We start from the raw sequence: 14,644 nt of genomic DNA, 5'->3' as shown, positions 1-14,644 counted from the left end.
CTGAGGCCTGTGGGAGAGGCGCCCCGTAGTCAGGCCAAGGGGGAGGTGAGAAGGCCTGTCGGGGTCCAGCGGGCTGCCTCTCCGGGGGGGCCGGGGGAGAGCTGGAGGGTCTTTAGCAAGCTGAGCTCCAGAGCGGCTAGTGTAGGGAGGGGGCTGCAGGGAGTGGGCAGGAAGGGCGGGGGTGGACAGCGCTCGGGGGAGACGGCCGTGACAATGGCTGCCCCCCTGTCCCGAGGGGGCACCCCTGGCTGCCGCAGCGGCGCGCGCCTGACCATCAGGGCCGCGCCGAGCCTCCCGAGGGGCGGGGCGGGCGCGCGGCTCCCGCGCACGGATCCCTCGGTTGCAGCACCGGCCACCAGCCCGCCCCGCCCCGCTCCACTCCCCTCTGGGCTCTCCGCGAGCGGCGCCGCCTGCGGAGCCGTGCTGGTGCTGGGACCCTTCCTTTGGCAGCCCTCCCGGGAGGCGAGCCTGGAAGGCGGTGGCCCGGGCCGGGCGCGGCGGGGCGCGGGGAGGGGCCGGGACTCTTTGACGCGGCGGAGGGGTCGGGCAGCGGCCGACGCGCCGCCATCTTTGGTCCAGTGCGGCGGCGGCTGTGGTGAAGGAGGAGGAGGAGCCGACGGCGCTGGCACCGAGCTCTGACCATGGATGAGGAATACGATGTGATCGTGCTGGGTACCGGCCTCACCGTAAGTGCGGCCTCCGGCGCCCCGGGCGCCGCATCACCCCATCCTCCCCGCGGCGTTGCCGCCCCGGGCCCCATCCTCCCATCAGTGCCATCCGCGGCGCTTGGGTCCCCGAAAAAACAGCCCCATGCCCAGCCCCCCTTGCGACGTCACCTCTACCCACCGCTGTGGCCCCATTTCCAAGAAGCGACCCCCTTCCTTTCCGCCTCTTCGATTTCCCGGGACTGACCGCTGGACCCTTCCATCCTCCCCACCTCGGCCCGGGATAACGCACCTCCACTCGGCCCGATAACCCCCAGTGTCCTCTGGCCCCCGCCCATCGCCTGCACCCCTCACTCGTCCAGCATCCTCTCCCATCTTGCGCTAATTAATCCTGGTGGGGATGAAGTGCAAGGACCTCGGGTCAGAGGGCTTCGCCAGATTGGGTCCTCATCCTTCCTTCCTGGCTTTTTATGTGGCCCCGGGACCCAGGGAATGTTCCAGAAGTAGCAGCAGTGGGGGCACTGACCAGATTCCCGTTACCCCACCCTGGTCTACCCATGGGGACCTCAGGCTGAGTAGTGTCTGCAGCCTTTGTCCTTGGGCTGATGACAGTGACTGGTGAGGGTGTTTATCTTCCCCCTTCCCTCAAACCCCGTTAGACCGCTCCCCTGAGAAACTCATCTCCCTCAGTCCGGGCGCAGAAGCCTCTTCCTGGGCCTGGAAGGCTCCTCAGGGTCAGGGGCAACTTGGAGGACTGAGCAGCCCAGGGTGGGGCCAGCGATTCCAGGTCCGTGCTTCACTTCCCTTCTGGGGGGCCTTCCCTGTCCAGCTGGGTCTTCTCTGCGGCTCATTGTGCCTCACCTGTCTTTTCCTGCTACTCTATGTAGATAGATGACTTTCTTGGTGTGGTATTTGCTGGAAGACCATCCGTGTGTCTGCTGGACACTCTCCTTCCATGCCTCCACTGTTTCTTCTTCTTCACTCCTTTGCCCAGCAAGGTTATAAAGGAGACTGGTCGGATGGTGCTGTTGCCTCCAATTTTAGGGGAGGCAACTAGCCTGGGGGTGGAAGGAGCTGTCCATTTGCTTTGCTTTTCTCTCTGATTTGGGGTGGGGAACAAATCGGGGCTGCTGGTGGGAATGTGGGCAGGTGGGAGTGCAGCCAATGTCGCCCCTTCCCCAGGAATGCATCCTGTCGGGCATCATGTCTGTGAACGGGAAGAAAGTGCTGCACATGGACCGGAACCCCTACTATGGGGGCGAGAGCTCCTCCATCACACCCCTGGAGGAGGTGAGGCCACCTGCACCTGGGCCTGTCCCTTGTTAACCTCTCACATCGGGCACTAAAGCAGCTCCCCAGGTTCTCTGGGCAGGCGAGTGGGGGAGGCACCTCCGCAGATCTTTGAGGTGCCTTTCTTTCTCTCCCTCCTGCTTGCAGCTGTATAAGCGTTTTCAGTTGCTGGAGGGGCCCCCTGAGTCGATGGGCAGGGGCCGAGACTGGAATGTTGACCTGATCCCAAAATTCCTCATGGCCAATGGTGAGGGAGATGAATGCGGTATTGTGAGTGTGGGGGTGATTGGGACAACCAGAGGAGGGTTGGGCTCCATAGAAGGGGCCGCCAGAACAGCTAGAGCTTCTGGAAGGAGCCATGCTGATGTTGTTGCCTTCCCCTCACCGCCCTGCAGGGCAGCTGGTAAAGATGCTACTGTACACAGAGGTGACGCGCTACCTGGACTTCAAGGTGGTAGAAGGCAGCTTTGTCTACAAGGGGGGCAAGATCTACAAAGTGCCGTCCACAGAGACTGAAGCCTTGGCTTCCAGTGAGTGCGGGTCCCCTGAGCCAGCGAATCCTGAGGGTGGGGGCAGCCATCCAGAGCAGGGCACCCCTTGCCCAAGGTCACATTCTCCGTGCAGTACCAGAAGCCCCTTGCTCTGTCTTCCCTCTACCGCCCCGGGCTGTGCCTCCCTGGTCGCTGGGAGGGAAGTCCACGCGCAGAGGGGATGTGGAGGGGAGATTGCTTGAAAGACTTCAGCCTTTGACAGGGCCTCCACCTGACCAGTGAAACATCCCCAGTGTCAGAGCCTGCAGGGCCCTCAGAGCCTGTCCAGCCCAACCCCCTCTTTGTACAGATGGGGAAACTGAGGCCGAAAAGGGCAGAGGGGTGTTAATCTAAGGTCACACGGTAGTTAGCAAGAGAACTTAACTGGGAGCTAGGATACCTGCCTTCTTGGCGTGCCTAGTGGGAAGGAGAGGGTCGTGCCTCGGAGCGAAGGCTCTCCTCATCGTCTCCGCAGATCTCATGGGTATGTTTGAGAAACGGCGCTTCCGCAAGTTCCTGGTGTTTGTGGCAAACTTCGATGAGAACGACCCCAAGACCTTTGAGGGTGTCGATCCCCAGAGCACCAGCATGCGTGAAGTCTACCGGAAGTTTGACCTGGGCCAGGATGTCATCGACTTCACTGGCCACGCCCTGGCGCTCTACCGCACTGATGAGTGAGCTGGGAAGCTGGCGTGGCAAACCGTTCTTCGCCCAGCCTACACCCTGCCCTCCCCACTGCTGCCCGCCGCTCCCCCGGCCTATCCTGCGCGTCTTTTGTACTCAGTCACACACTCACCTGTTGCCTTTTCCATTCTTTCCCTGGGTTACACTCATAGTCTTCCCCAGGCCATTGAAGGTGGGGGGAATACGGCCTGGTGTCTGGGTGGGGGTGAGCCAGGCGTGTTGCTGTTGGAGCCTCTTCCCCTGACCCTGTCCCCCCAGCTACCTGGACCAGCCCTGTCTTGAGACCATCAACCGCATCAAGTTGTACAGCGAGTCCCTGGCCCGGTATGGCAAGAGCCCATATTTATACCCACTCTATGGCCTTGGTGAGCTGCCTCAGGGCTTTGCAAGGTGAGGGCATGGCTTCTTTCAGTTGGCAATACTGAGTAGGACTAATGCCAAGAACGGAAACGACCCCCTTGAGCATTTCCGTAGCGTTTTGTACTTTCCCGTTGTGGTTTTCATTTATTTGGCACTTTCCTTGGGAGCCGGGCCTGCAGCAGTGCTTTGAAGTGCAGAATTGAAGAGCCAGAGCCCCACAGATCGGGCTTGCTCGGCTCCTGGCCTGAGTTAGGCAGCAATATGACTGGGCCGGGGGCCTTGGAACCTTGAGTCGGGCTTCCCAGAGCCCTCTGTTTTGTTCCCCAGACCATTTCCATGAGGAGCTGTGTCCTCATGCTACCCTTACATTAGCCCTTTGCAGGATGTTCTTGGCGACAGAGCCGGGAAGAACCATTGGCTCTCCTGAGCTCTGCCCGCCCGGGGCAGCCCTCTCTGCACCCCAGTGCTGGTGGGGGGAGGGTGCAGTGGTACTGGTCCTCGTTTCACCATCACTCTCCCCACCACAGATTGAGTGCCATCTATGGGGGGACATATATGCTAAACAAACCTGTGGACGACATCATCATGGAGAATGGCAAGGTGGTGGGTGTGCAGTCTGAGGGAGAGGTAAGCCTTCCCCAGAGTGCAGTCGTGATGGTCTGAGCGGGGCTTGTTCCTCTCCTTAGCGGCTCTCTTCCCAGTGACGCTGGCTCTGCTAGGTTTGCTGCTATTCAGCTCTGAGGGCTTTGGGCTGGGTACTGGGGCTCCAGAAGAAGACTACATAGCCATTCCTGTTGGTGAGAGGTATCTATCAGCCTATGGGCCGTGTCACTGGTGCAGGGAGTGTTACCTGACCACAGCGTCTCAGCAGAGGGGTTGCCCAGCCCTGCACATCAGGGTGTACCTCCCTGAGATGCAGGACGAAGCTGTATGCTACAGGAGGGGCAGTCGGTGGTGGCAGCTCCAAGCAGCGCCCTGCCTGCCGGAGCTGTCAGCCCTAGCTGTGGGCCCATCCCCACAACCATGTCGCGTGGGGTGGTGATTGGATGGGGACAGGACTTTCTGGTGCTTTTACAGGTGGCCCGATGCAAGCAGCTGATCTGTGACCCCAGCTACGTTCCAGACCGTGTCCGGAAGGCTGGCCAGGTTATCCGCATCATTTGTATCCTCAGCCACCCCATCAAGAACACCAATGATGCCAACTCTTGCCAAATCATCATCCCCCAGAACCAGGTCAACAGGAAGTCAGGTAGGCCAAGCCCCACTGACTTTCTCCAGTGTGTTATCTTTGGGGTGACTCTGCCACTTCCCATCAGCCTTGGGGCTCTCTGCCTGATGCCTCCATGGAGGAATGGGGACCTGCATCGTAGTCCCCATGTCTTGGGGCCCTAGGGATTGGGTGGTTGGACTCTTCCCTTTCATGAGAGCGGCATCTTGGCTGCTGCCTGCTGTATGAGGCTGGAGAGGGGCAGGTAGGCCCGAAGTCAACCCCGCCCCCGGGAGCCCTTTGTGTGCCCGAGTTAATGAGCCCTTTCTGCGGGTAGACATCTACGTGTGCATGATCTCCTACGCACACAACGTGGCTGCTCAGGGCAAGTACATCGCCATCGCCAGCACCACAGTGGAGACTGCCGAGCCCGAAAAGGAGGTTGAACCGGCCCTGGAGCTGCTGGAGCCCATTGACCAAAAGTGAGTGTCTGGGGGGAAGAAGGGAGTCCAGGAGTTTGGGGAGTGGGGGCACCGGGACCAGGGAGGGCAAGGCTGGTTTGGAGGCCTGACCCTTCCCCTCCATCTGCCCCTTAGGTTTGTGGCTATCAGTGACTTGTATGAGCCCATCGATGATGGTTCTGAGAGCCAGGTAAGCAGCCTGTCCCGGCCCCGGCTCCTGGCTTCCTGCCCAGGGCCCCAGCCCAACTCACTCTGGGCCCCGGCTCTGGCTGTTTCCAGGTGTTCTGTTCCTGCTCCTATGATGCCACCACACATTTTGAGACAACCTGCAATGACATCAAAGACATCTACAAGCGCATGGCAGGCTCCGCCTTTGACTTTGAGAACATGAAGCGCAACAGAACGATGTCTTTGGAGAAGCTGACCAGTGATTGCTGACCCTCCCCAGCCCCGGGTGCCCTCTCCCCCCCACTGTGTCTGTTCTCCAGGACTGGGGAGATAGGCGTGGCTGGGCACCCCGTTTCCAGCATTCTCTGCTTCCCCCACCACATTCCTGTCACCCACCTCGTTGATACACTGACCAAATCCTTAATCTTAGTGACGGTTTGGGAGACGGGGGTTTCGATAGCATCCTCTTTCTTGGCCCTTCCTCATCCTGGGAAAAGAGGGTTCCTCTCCTTCTGTGTATCTCTTCCCCCCACCCCTAATTCTTCTGCTCTGTTTGGGAAAAACGGGAAGGAAAGCTTACTTCTGCCCCCACCGCTTGCCCCCTACTGTAGTGGCCTTTGGAGGTGCCCCCGCCCCCCCCCCAACTCGCTTGCGTGTTGGAGAGAAGGGGCCCTCCCAGCACAAAGTTGCATTCCCCCCCAACCCCATTAATTTATTCTAAGTTATTAACTTTTGCCCACCCCATCCGAGAAGGGAATGCTGTGCTCCTCCCTTGCAGTCTGCTGGTGAGGCCTGGGGCTGTGGAGCAGCTCCCCTGGCCGCCTGGGCAGCCTGGGAGGGGAGAGGGCTTGGGTGTGGCCCCGTCGGAGGTGGAGCTTGTTGTGTTTGTTTCTTGTTTTTTCGTTTGTGTCCTCTGGTACTTGCTGAGAGAGAAGAAATGTGAGCAAAGCAGGAGGTGGGAAAATGGATCCAGACCCCAGTGTGCCCCGCCCCACACCTTTCCTTTAGTGGTGGGAAACCCTTATCTTGCAAAGTGAATGTGTGCCCTTCCCCAACCTCTAGTGTATTTCACAGGAAACAAAACCTCCCAATAAAACTGTGTTGAAACCTAAGCCCAGATCTTTAGCTTTATTTCCCAAAAGCTGGGCACTGGGCAGGGCCCTGGCTTCCTGGGATGTCATGAGTTCCGGACTCTAGTTTAGCTTGCCACCTGATGGCTATAAAAATGTCATTTTCTTCATCAGGAAAACCCTTGGGGGTCAATGTGAAGGAAACAGGGAAGGGTCTGGCCTGGGGTGGGGGTTGAAGTGGAAGGAGCAGGATCCCTGCCTCCAGGTTAAGGAGGAGGAGGCAGAGGGGACCAAGGCCCAGCCTCATGGTCTGGCGAAACGGGTTACTGGGGTCCAGTCTTGGGTGAAGGTCAAACTGGTGGAAGCCGGGAACTAGGGCTGCCTCAGGCAGGGAGGCAGCAGGGTGTGGGATCTGGCCCTGGGTTGGGTCAACATCGAGGAAGTGGAGGGCCCGTGGGTCCAGCCTTGGGGTCAACAGGAGGAAGTAGGACTGGGAACCCAGTCTTGGGCCTGGGGTTAATGTTGAGGAATTGACGGGTAACCGAGGGAGCGAGCGCGGGAGGTTGGGGATGGATGGAGGGCAGCGAGCGGAGAGGACCCGAGCCCAGTCGGGCGGTCTGCGGGGCGGGGCGGGGCGGGGCGGGGCGGCCGGCGGTCACGTGACGGGCGCGGGCCGCCGCGCGTTCCCTGGAGGCGGACGTCACAGCGCGGGCCTTTGCTGACTGCGTCGACTGCGTCGGCGCGGCAGCCGAGACTGCCGCCGCCGCTGTTGCCGGCGTAGTGTTGCCGTTGCTGACTCTGCCGCCGCCGCGGCCGCTGCCGCTGCCGCCGCCGCCGCCGCCGCCATGGCTCAATACAAGGGCGCCGCGAGCGAGGCGGGCCGCGCCATGCACCTGATGAAGAAACGGGAGAAGCAGCGCGAGCAGATGGAGCAGATGAAGCAGCGGATCGCCGAGGTGCGGGCCGGGCCGGGCCGGGCCGGGCCGGGCCGGGGTGCCTCCGAGCATGCGCACCGCCCATTGCCCTGGCCCACTGGGTCCCCGTGCGACCCCGGGCGGCGGGGGTAGACCGCTGGGTCCGGCCCGACCCTTTCTTCCTGACTTCCAGCAAGAGGCAGAAGCGAGCCAGTGATAGTCTGCTCATCTGTAAAATGGTCCCGGAAGGCTGTGCTGAGTTAGCTTGTGACAAGCCTCCAACTGGAGGGAGCCACAGTCAGTGGTTCCATTGGTCACATTGGGGCGCCCCTGGCTGGCACAGAGCATTTTGGCTCTGTCCCCTCAGCCCGAGAGCGAGGTTTCTGCCCTGAGCCAATGGATACAGGGAAGGGCAGGTTCCGCAGGCTCCTGCCAATCCACTGGCCACTGAGGCTCATTCCAGAGTCCTTTGCGCTGTGGCAAAGGCAGGCACGAGCATTAGGGGTGCTAGTGGTTCACAAAGGGCTTACGTGAATGGGTGGTGGGTGGTCAGGAAGGAAGGATCCCTCCTCCTAGGCATTTGCTTGAGACTTCCTTTGGAAGAGCATGGACTCAAGACAGGAGGGGAGAGCAGACTCCTACCTTAGGTACTGTGGAAGCCAGGCCCAAGGAAGTGGCCTCAGTTCATGCTGTGCCCAGACCCTCCGTCTCAGTGCTGACCCTCTGGCCAGCCAGAGGTGCCTATCTCTGTTGGCCACATCCTCTGAAGGCCACTGGCCAGAGAGGGACCTATGTGCGGTGGGGCTGGGCTGGAGTGAGGATGCCTCATGGGAAGCTGTTGTTGGCAACATATGGAGCAGAGAGGGAGCACCATTGTTCATTGGGGGACTAGGCACCTTGGCCACTCTTCACTCTCTGCTCTCACCCCTTGGCTTGAGTCTCCAGACCTGCAGCTTAAAGGCTGGTTATGAAAAACGTCAAATGCAGGTAGTAGAGTCCGTGGCTGAGGGAGCTCTGGTCACCAGCCCGAGGCGTGGAGGGGCCACAGCAGTTCAGAGGTCACAGGGAAACGATCCCATTTGACTCCCTCTGCACTGAAAGAGCCCCTCGCAGTCCTGTGGAACTTTCCATCAACCGAGGAGAGGGCATATGTCTTTCCCAAGGTCACATAGTGAGGCCAGGGGCATATCTGGGACTGGAACCCAGGCTGGGGTCTCCACTTCCCTGGTGGGCGGGTGGGTGGCCCTCACCGCTACTCTCCCTCCCGACAGGAGAACATCATGAAATCCAACATTGACAAGAAGTTTTCTGCACATTACGATGCCGTGGAGGCGGAGCTCAAGTCCAGCACCGTGGGTGAGCCAAGCACACATGCCACCCGTTCCGGCACCCAGAGGCCTGTTGCTTCGCTGGCTCTGGGTGACCGACCCGTACCCTCTTGTCTCCTTGCCTCATAGGACTTGTGACCCTGAATGACATGAAGGCCAAGCAGGAGGCACTGGTGAAGGAGCGGGAAAAGCAGCTGGCCAAGAAGGAGCAGTCGAAGGAGCTGCAGCTGTGGGTCCTTTCATCCTCAGCAGCCCCTCCCCCCGAGATGTAGCTAGTGCTTGGGGTCCGGTCAGGCTGTTCCTGCACCGTGAAGGGGACACCCTTGTGTCATAATCAGAGCCCTGCCCAGGAGCTTGAAATGATCCAGGGCAGTAGGACTCCTCAGGGTCTGCACCGTGTGGGCCCCACACTGAACACACAGGTGGCTCTGGATCAGGAAGGGGGCCTCAGGCTGGGGATGAGGTGCATGATGGTTCTCGTGCCTTGGCAGGAAGCTGGAGAAGCTGCGGGAGAAGGAGCGCAAGAAGGAAGCCAAGCGGAAGATCTCCAGCCTGTCCTTCACCCTGGAGGAAGAAGAGGAGGCAGGCGAGGAAGAGGAGGAGATGGCCATGTATGAGGAGGAGCTGGAAAGGGAAGGTGAGGGCAGGTTTGGAGCACCAGAGAGGGGTACTGCCTGCAGCGCTGTCCCGGGTTTCTGGCTCTAGAGTGGACAGGCACATCCAACACCCAGCCTTGATCGCCCACTGTGTTCGTGGTCCCGAATGTCGCATGTTGGGACAGGAGAGTAAGAGCCAAGTCTGCACTGTGTGCCAAGCTGAGTTGGGGCAGGTGCTCGCCTTTAGTGACAGAGTGAGTCAGAGCCAGGTGTGTGGCCTCTGGTAAGGGCCGAGTCTTCAGTGTGAGAGGCCGCAGAGGGGGCCGTCCCCCAGGCACCCACCCATTTGTCGATGCCCTACCTTTCCAGTGCAAAGGCGCCTTGGCTCCCTTAGACACTGGCACTGATGCCCCAAATCCTCCGAGGTTCTCCAGATCACAGCTGATGGGAGCGGAGGCCAAGGTGAAGGTCCCTTGGCAAGGGCCCCTTTTACTGCGTTTCCCCGAAAATAGGACCTAGCCGGACCATCAGCTCCAATGCGTCTTTTGGACCAAAAATTAATATAAGACCCGGTATTATATTATATTATATTATGTTATATTATATTATACCGGGTCTTATATTAAAGTAAGACCAGGTCTTATATTAATTTTTGATCCAAAAGACGCATTACAGCTGATGGTCCAGCTAGGTCTTATTTTTGGGGAAACACGGTAGCTCTCCACAGGTACAAGGTTAGACAATTAAGTTCACGAACTCATCCTAGAAAAAGTGCTACATACCTCACTGCTGAATATCACTATGGTCACCTTTGAAGGACTCCCCTTGGGAAGCTATGCACTGACACCAGCACCTAGTCTACCCTTCAAAGCAATTTTGGAACTCTTTCTGGAATGTCCCTCAGAGCTGTTGTCGTATTACCCTTGATGTCCTGAATGCCATCCAAATGTTTTCCTTAAATATTTCCTTTATTTTCGGGTAAAGAAAGAAGTCACTGGGGGCCAGAGCAGGTGAGTAGGGAGGGTGTTCCAATACCATTACTTGTTTACTGGCTAAAAACTCCCTCGCAGACAGTGCCGTGTAAGCTGGTGCATTGTCATGATGCAAGAGCCATGAAATGTTGGTGAAACCTTCAGGTCGTCTCACTTTTTCACACAGCCTTTTCAGCATTTCCAAATAGTAAACTTGGTTAACTGTTTGTCCAGTTGATACAAAGTCATAATGAATAATCCCTGTAATACCAAGAGGTTAGCAACATTGTTGCAACAAGTTCACAAACTTCATTGTCAGACCTATTGTGAAGAGGAGAGTGCAGGCTGCTGTTCCTGGGAGCAGAGAGCAGTGTGTCCCAGCCAGGTTGGCCCAGGAAGCCTCCAAGGAGGTGGCGTTTAAGCTGAGGTCTGAGCATCAAAGGTCCAGGGTGCCCTGGAACCAGGACCCATCGTGCAACTGATTTCTGTGTATTCTTTGGCTCCAGAGATCACCATGAAGAAGAGGAAATTGGGGAAAAACCCAGATGTGGACACAAGCTTTTTGCCTGATCGAGACCGCGAGGTAAAGGCATCCTGACCCCAGTCCTGGCACTGACCTTGGCAGAGGCTTTTGCTTAGGGAGCAAAGCCCTGCATGCCCTCTGAGCAACCCTGGGCGTCCCTCCTGTACCCATTTCCTCTCCCAGGAGGAGGAGAATCGGCTCCGGGAAGAACTGCGGCAAGAATGGGAAGCCAAGCAGGAGAAGATCAAGAGTGAGTGCTCACCGATGGGACCCGCGTGACCCGGCCTGGTGCAGTGAGAGGCTGGGGCTGGGGGCTGAGCCCCAGGGATCTTGTGGGGGTTGCAGACACTCGGTCCTGGAGGCTAAGTGGCAATTCTGCTTTGTAGGTGAGGAGATTGAAATCACCTTCAGTTACTGGGATGGCTCTGGGCACCGGCGGACAGTCAAGGTGGGCAGTGTGGGGCCTGCATCCTGCTCCCAGTGCCCCTGGGATTCAGTGAGAAGGAGCTTTAATCCTGACTTTGGAAGCCAGCCCCTTCATATGGGTGGCCCCTGGGGATCCTGGGGGGAGCAGGGAAGAGGGCCTTGTAGGGGTAGTGAGGGCTCCAGGGTCCCTGGCAGGGGCCTGCAGGGCGCTGCCTTCTTGAGAGCCCTTCTCCATCTTCCCCTTCCAATGCCTTGGTGTCCTGGATGCTGGCTCTCGGGCCTGCTCTGCAGATGAAAAAAGGCAACACCATGCAGCAGTTCCTGCAGAAGGCGCTTGAAATCCTGCGCAAAGACTTCAGTGAGCTCAGGTAGGGTGTGTGCGTGCGTGCATGTACGTGCACGTGCATGAGCGTGTACGCCCGTGCGAATGTTCGTGTGAAGCCTGCAGCCCCAGCCCTGGTACCAGCACCCCTGAGTGGTTGCTGCTGCTTGCGGAGCACCAGATGACTGCTCCTGGGTGGAAGGTGGCATGCCAGTGCTGTGCTCCTGAAAGGAGGGTCAGGATCCTTTTGCCATCCCTCTCAGCATACACAGCTTAGGTGGGAGCATCAGCCTTAGCTCTTCAGCCCCGAGGTGGAGGACAGCTAGCACTCTCGCAGGGCTCCCCAAACCTAGCAGCCTGCCTCAAAGCATTCATGGCTGCCTCCCATCTGGCGCCCGTCTCCTTGCCCAGCCGCTGCTTCATCCATCTACGTCCTCCTGCCTTTCTCTCTCAGGTCAGCAGGGGTGGAGCAGCTCATGTACATCAAGGAGGACCTAATCATACCCCACGTGAGTTCCTTCTCTCTCCCCACAGCCTGGGCCAGGGTGGCAGTGGGAGGGGTGGTGGGCTTTGCCATGCCCTGGGGCTTCGTGGGACAGTCTTCGCTCTGCGCTGGGTCTTTGGCTCGGGCTGGGGGGGCGCATTGTGTGTAGCTGTACCTACCTCCAGCCTGCGGGTAGGCAGGCAGGTGGCAGAGACTGAGATGGGTCATCAGCCATGACTTTTCCTGCTCTGGGCTCCTAGCACCACAGCTTCTATGATTTCATCGTTACCAAGGCGCGAGGGAAAAGTGGTGAGTGTGCCCGACCCAGCCCCTCCCCTCCCCCAGCAACTTGCCCCCAACCTGTGAGGGCAGCAGCCCGAGGGTTGGCTGGCTTCTTCTTCCCTGCAGGACCACTCTTTAATTTCGATGTTCATGATGATGTGCGGCTGCTCAGTGACGCCACTGTGGAGAAGGATGAGGTACAGGGGTGCAGGGGCCCTGGGCCGGGGGAGGGCGGAGCAGTGGAGGGAAAGAGAAGTGGAGAAATGAGGCCCCCAGCTGGCCCTGAGCCACCAGACCTGCCCCTTCTTCCTCCCTCAGTCACATGCGGGCAAGGTGGTGCTAAGGAGCTGGTATGAGAAGAACAAGCACATCTTCCCCGCCAGCCGCTGGGAGCCCTATGACCCTGAGAAGAAGTGGGACAAGTACACGGTGAGGAGGCCCCTCTGAGCTGGCCCTGGTGCTGGGCTGTTTAGCTCGAGCTGGGAGGATGGAGCCAGCCTGGCTGGGGGTGGCCTGCACTGTCCTGCGACAGGACCATAACTGATGGGCCAGCCCGCCCCTGCTCAGCTCAGCCTCTCTTCTCTGTCCCTTGTCTTCTCACCAGATCCGGTGAATGCAGAGGCGGAGCTTGGCTCCCCCCCGGTTTCCTCCAGTCTCCCCACAACCCCGGGTCTCCAGGACTCCAGGCGCCCTGCGCCCTGCTCCCGTGACATGACTGATCACCCCCTGCCCCTGACGCTGTCATTTGCTGTTCTTTTCTTTTCCAATAAAGAAATGTACATGTCAGAATCAGAGCACCTGTACTGCGCTTTGTTTTAAAAAACTGTGTTTTGTTTTAAAAAAACCTTTGTCGAGATAAAATTCACAGAACATGAAATTCATCATTGTGGCCATTTGAAATGTACAATTCAGGGGTCTTTAGTACATTCACGATATTGTATAAATATCACCTCTACTTAGTTCCAGAATATTTCTAACACCCCAAAAGGAGACCCTGCCCCTGGCACCCCCTAGTCTGCTTTCTGTGTGTATGCATTTGCCTTTTCTGGAAGTTTCACATAAATGGAATCATACAATATTTGTGGTCTTTGTGTCTGGCAAGAAAGTGTGTGTTTGGTGGGGTGGGAGGCTAGAAGGGGATTGGGCAGGAATGTGAGTCTTTGGAGGAAGAAGGGGGGCATTTGCAACCCACGGGGGCCCGGCAGGCCCAGCTGTCTCTGCAGCTAGCCTGCCCTCCCCAGGGCACGTACGTGGCATTGCGGTTCTTTACTGTGAGTGGGAGGGGCGTTCCATTCCAGGCCCTTGGGCTACTCTTGTGTCTCCTAGCTGCCCGTTCCATAGAGGACAGGGCTGTCCTGTGGCTCCCAGCCACCCTACGTGGCTATCGCAGCTATGCAAACCCACCCTTGCCCTCCTTGCTCTGGGCCCTTCTCAGCATCTCTTCCCAGTCCCGACACGGGAAGGCTGCTGTGGGTGACCTGCTCAGACTGCCCTGACGCTGGTCACTGTCATGACCCCAAGGGGCGAATGTGGCTTGGGGGTGGGTGCTCCCCAGTTCTCTTTGCATAAGTTGAGGCAGGCAGGTCTGTCTCCAAAAGGCAAGCTGATCCCTCTTTGCTCCTACCCTTCTTCCCCTTGCCCGAAGCCAAGCGAAGGGGATGGGACAGCCCCCGGCTGGTGGGGAGCTTCCCAGCTCGATCTGGCCCTAGTTACCTGACAAATTGTGGGCTTTGCTGGGTACACAGGCTCTTGTGCTCTTCCATGGGCAGGGCCCTGTGTCCCATTCAGCCACAGTCTGGCGAGGCCTGGCTGGCAGCTAGGAGCTCTCAGGCTTTCTGGCCCTGGGATATGGCCATGTGGGGTCACTTGGAGGAGGGGAGAGTAGGCCAGAGCGCCTTGGGGCACAGCAGGGAGGGGGTGGCCAGGCCTGACCCGAGGTCATGCACAAGTCTGGGGACCTCAATGGGACCTTTTGTTTGGCTCTGGGAACCCTGGAGAGGGGATTGTTTGGCTACTTCTGCACCAACCCCCTCCTGCCTTCCTTGAGAAGCCACCAGAAGAGCAGGCTTCCCAGGGAAAAGGAGCCCCTCTCAGCCAGCCAGCTCACCCAGTGGTAGATGGTTTCCTTTGGCCTCACAGCTCTGCAAAACAAGGCCTTTGAGGCCCAATCTTGGGTCCTGACAGGAAATGACCTGGTTTCTGGGAGCAGCCCTCAGTCCCTGGGAGGTCGGGCGGGGGCAAGAGGGAGACCTTTGGGGTCATGGTCAAGAAGGCGGGGGGACTGTCATGGAAGGAGACCCACTTCCTTGTGGCCAGCAAAGAGGTGGGAAAGGCTGCACCATGGGGTGTGCACCCAAGGGAGC

General features: G+C 58.7%; 2 protein-coding genes across 2 annotated transcripts; both read left to right on the top strand.

Moving 5' to 3' along the window:
- The first annotated feature begins 351 nt into the window (after nucleotides 1–351).
- GDI1 (GDP dissociation inhibitor 1) lies at nucleotides 352–6,477 on the top strand. Its single transcript, XM_033116305.1, is given in 12 exon segments — nucleotides 352–686; nucleotides 1,848–1,955; nucleotides 2,103–2,202; nucleotides 2,351–2,485; nucleotides 2,961–3,159; nucleotides 3,428–3,559; nucleotides 4,057–4,156; nucleotides 4,607–4,778; nucleotides 5,074–5,218; nucleotides 5,333–5,387; nucleotides 5,477–5,591; nucleotides 5,594–6,477. Coding segments are annotated over 12 exon segments (1,341 nt in total). The 5' UTR covers nucleotides 352–641; the 3' UTR covers nucleotides 5,629–6,477.
- A 672-nt stretch (nucleotides 6,478–7,149) lies between these two features.
- On the top strand, nucleotides 7,150–13,075 carry FAM50A (family with sequence similarity 50 member A). The gene is made up of 13 exons (XM_033107619.1): nucleotides 7,150–7,391; nucleotides 8,621–8,705; nucleotides 8,807–8,906; nucleotides 9,169–9,314; nucleotides 10,751–10,827; nucleotides 10,951–11,017; nucleotides 11,154–11,215; nucleotides 11,485–11,561; nucleotides 11,970–12,024; nucleotides 12,260–12,308; nucleotides 12,408–12,478; nucleotides 12,600–12,710; nucleotides 12,886–13,075. Exons 1-13 carry the CDS (start codon nucleotides 7,281–7,283, stop codon nucleotides 12,892–12,894), a joined length of 1,020 nt encoding a protein of 339 aa, XP_032963510.1. The 5' UTR covers nucleotides 7,150–7,280; the 3' UTR covers nucleotides 12,895–13,075.
- The last annotated feature ends 1,569 nt before the right edge of the window (nucleotides 13,076–14,644 follow it).

This window comes from Rhinolophus ferrumequinum, chromosome X (genome assembly GCF_004115265.2).
Source record: "Rhinolophus ferrumequinum isolate MPI-CBG mRhiFer1 chromosome X, mRhiFer1_v1.p, whole genome shotgun sequence".
Classification (NCBI taxonomy): domain Eukaryota; kingdom Metazoa; phylum Chordata; class Mammalia; order Chiroptera; family Rhinolophidae; genus Rhinolophus; species Rhinolophus ferrumequinum.
Note: the sequence above shows the minus strand (reverse complement) of the source record. Positions and strands in the feature narration are given on the sequence as shown.